Source organism: Coffea arabica, chromosome 9e (assembly GCF_036785885.1).
Source record: "Coffea arabica cultivar ET-39 chromosome 9e, Coffea Arabica ET-39 HiFi, whole genome shotgun sequence".
Classification (NCBI taxonomy): Eukaryota; Viridiplantae; Streptophyta; class Magnoliopsida; order Gentianales; family Rubiaceae; genus Coffea; species Coffea arabica.
The window spans coordinates 35366582-35369757 of NC_092327.1; the positions used below are offsets into that span (position 1 = coordinate 35366582).

A 3176-nucleotide genomic window follows, 5' to 3' on the forward strand; every position below is an offset into this window, starting at 1 on the left:
TAAGGAAAACTCCTAACACATCATCCTTGCTCTTCATAGTAAACACCCAAACTCTTCTGAAAAAATCATCAACAAATGTGACAAAATAGTACCTGCCTTCAAGGAATGGAGTCTTGGTAGGTCCCCACATATCTGAATGCATATAGTCCAAAATACCCTTGGTATTATGGATGCCAGTGCCAAATTTCACTATTCTCTATTTTTTCAGAACACAATGCTTATAAAATTCTAATTTGCAAGCTTTCGTACCTTTCAACAATCCTTGCTTAGCAAGATTTTGTAAGAATTTTTCACCAGCATGTGCCACAATTTTGTTGTCTCTGCATCTTTCTTACTACTGAAAAATGTTGCTGCTGCTGCTGTCCTAACAATTGTACTATCTTGGTAGTAATACAGATTATTCTTCCTCATACCTTTCAATATCACAAGTGCTCTCGAAGTTGTTTTAAAAATTTCACCTCGCATCATCACAATCAGGCTTTTTGACTCTAAAACCCCCAAAGAAATAAGATTCTTCTTCAAATTCGGCACGTACCGAACATCCTTCAGGATTCTGGTGGATCCATCATAATTACGCAGTTTGATTGAACCTATCCCATCTGTTTTACATGGATTGTCATTTTCCATGTAAACAACTCCACCATCAAGTTCTTTAAATTCAAAGAACCACTCTCGCATGGGAGACATATGGTAGGTACAACCTGAATTCAAAATTCACTCATCTGGATGGGATATTGAAGGTGATACAGCCAAAGAGAAATCTGATTCCGTATCACTTTTGCACTTTGCAACATTTATGTCTTGCGGAGCTTTCCCTTTCTTTTTTAATTTTGGACAGTCTTTCTTCCAATACCCTTTCTCATGATAGAAAGCACACTCATTTTTGACAACTCTGTTTTTCGATTTGGACCTTCCTCTTCTCCCATTTGATTGGCTTTACTGACGATCTCTTGCCACTAACGCTTCATTTGCTGTAGCTACTTTGTTTTTCATTTTATCCTGCTTTCTCAATTTATGACTATACAAAGCAGAACATACAACATCATTCTCCTTCCCATGAAGTAACGTAGTTTCTAAATGTTCAAATTCATCAGGAAGGGATGACAACAACATCAAAGCCAAATTTTCATCTTCAAATTTCACATCTAAATTTAACAGGTCAGCTACTAATTAATTAAATATAGTGATGTGTTCATTCATAGTAGTACCTGATCGGTAATCGAATCGGAACAACATTTTCTTCATAAAGAGTTTATTCTGACCACTCTTTTTCAGAAATTTTTCCTCCAATGCCTTTCACAATTTTCATGCAGAAGTCTCGTTCTTGAAAGCATACTTTTGCTCTCTGGATAAACACGATCGAATAGTTCCGCATGCCAACCGATTTATGGTACTCCACTCATTCTCTTCTATGTCATTTGGTTTCTTTTTTTCAATGGCAATGTCAAGACCCTATTGGAAAAGGGAGTCTATGACCTCGCCTTACCATATGCTGAAATGGCCAGTACCATTAAATATCTCCACCTCCAGCTTCAAACTTGACATTGGAATCCTCGGTCATATGGATGAAAAAGCCGATGCTCTGGACTCATTTATCGGTGAATCGTCTAACGCCATTATAAATTCAAATGATAGTATTCAATATAATAAATTACAAACAAACCAAAGGATGAACTTTCGACTCTGATACCACTTGTCGGGAAAGTCGGGTAATTTCTCACTCAAAATTAGAACTACCAGATGCGTAATAAAAGAGAAAGAAAAAAAAAACACTTGAAATTGATAACAGACTTCGGCCAAATATGCCTAATCTCCGAGTACTACTTAAGCAACCTGCTCTTATTAATTTGGGAGAAGAAAGAATACAAAAATTTTTTGGTGTGTTACAATTGGGAGGGGAGAGTGTTAATTTATAACTCTCAAGTACTCCCCCCAAGACCAATCCCACCGATGTGGGACAGAAACTTATGCCCAAAAAAGTTAACAAATCGATGTGAGATAGAAACTTATACAAAAAAAGTCAACAGCTCCAAGGTTACACGTCCCACCATGTGTAAGTTTTTCAGCTAAAACATCGGGAAACAAAAAGAAGTTTGTAATCATTTTTACTATAGCAGGGGTGATAGCAGTTTTAGGTGCCATGTCCCTGGGATTTGTTTACCTAAGATATCGACGGAAAGGTAAAAGTCCCATAGAAGTAGATATGTTTGCAAAAGAAAGAATTTCCTTCTACAAACTTTCACAGGCAACCGATAATTACGATGAAAGGAACTTTTTGGGAAAAGGAAGCTTTGGATTTGTTTACAAAGGTACCCTTGATGATGGGAGGGTTGTGGCTGTTAAGGTGTTTGATTTACATTCAGAAGGAGCATTGATGAGTTTTGGAGCAGAATGTGAAGCATTACGCAATCTTCACCATCAAAACCTCACAAAAGTCATTAGCAGCTGCTCTAACCCTGACTTCAAAGCATTGGTTCTTGAATTCATGCCTAATGGAAATCTTGAGAAGTGGTTGTATGCCATTGACTCTTCTCTAGATATTATCAAGAGATTGGACATCTTGGTGGATGGTGCTTCTGCACTGCAGTATCTCCACTATGAGCATGCGACACCAGTAGTGCATTGCGATTTGAAGCCTAGTAATGTCCTGCTAGATGAAGATATGGTTGCCCGTGTAAGTGATTTCGGCCTTACAAAGCTGTTGGCTCCAGAGGAGAGCATTGTATACACCCAAACACTAGCCACTCTTTGCTATCTCGCACCAGGTATATTGGAACTTTTTCCATATCTCATTTCTGTTCTTTTTTTACCCCAGAGAGCTTATTAAACTTCTGAAAATTCAACTTCTCATTCACTTTTAATAGCTTATGGTAAAAGAGTACTTGCCATTCTTGTAGAGTATGGATCGGAAGGATTAGCATCAACCAAATAAGATGCTTATAGTTTCGGAATCATGATGATGGAAGTGTTCACAAGAATGAACCCCAACAACGAAATGTTTGGTGAGAATTCGAGCCTAAGGAGTTGGGTTCTTGATTCTATGGCAAATGCATTAGCTCAAATTATAAATGCCAATCTGCTAAGCACAACCGATCGTCACTTTCTTCAGAAGCCGCAGTGCATTTTATCAATCATCAAATTGGCTCTAAATTGCACGAAGGAGTCTCCAGGAGAGA

The 3176-nt window shown here is 37.9% G+C and overlaps 1 protein-coding gene across 1 annotated transcript; it reads left to right on the plus strand.

Annotated features, from left to right (window-relative positions):
• Positions 1-2140: 2140 nt before the first annotated feature.
• Positions 2141-2932, plus strand: LOC140014700 (receptor kinase-like protein Xa21). Its single transcript, XM_072065797.1, has 2 exons — positions 2141-2765; positions 2865-2932. The coding sequence occupies exons 1-2, from the start codon at positions 2141-2143 to the stop codon at positions 2930-2932; spliced, it is 693 nt and encodes a 230-aa protein (XP_071921898.1).
• Positions 2933-3176: the final 244 nt, after the last annotated feature.

Coding starts and splice junctions, on each gene's coding strand:
- LOC140014700 (XM_072065797.1), top strand. CDS start 2,141: ATGTCCCTGGGATTTGTTTACCTAAGATATCGACGGAAAGGTAAAAGT. Junction 2,766..2,864: donor TCTTTGCTATCTCGCACCAG/GTATATTGGAAC, acceptor CACTTTTAATAG/CTTATGGTAAAAGAGTACTT.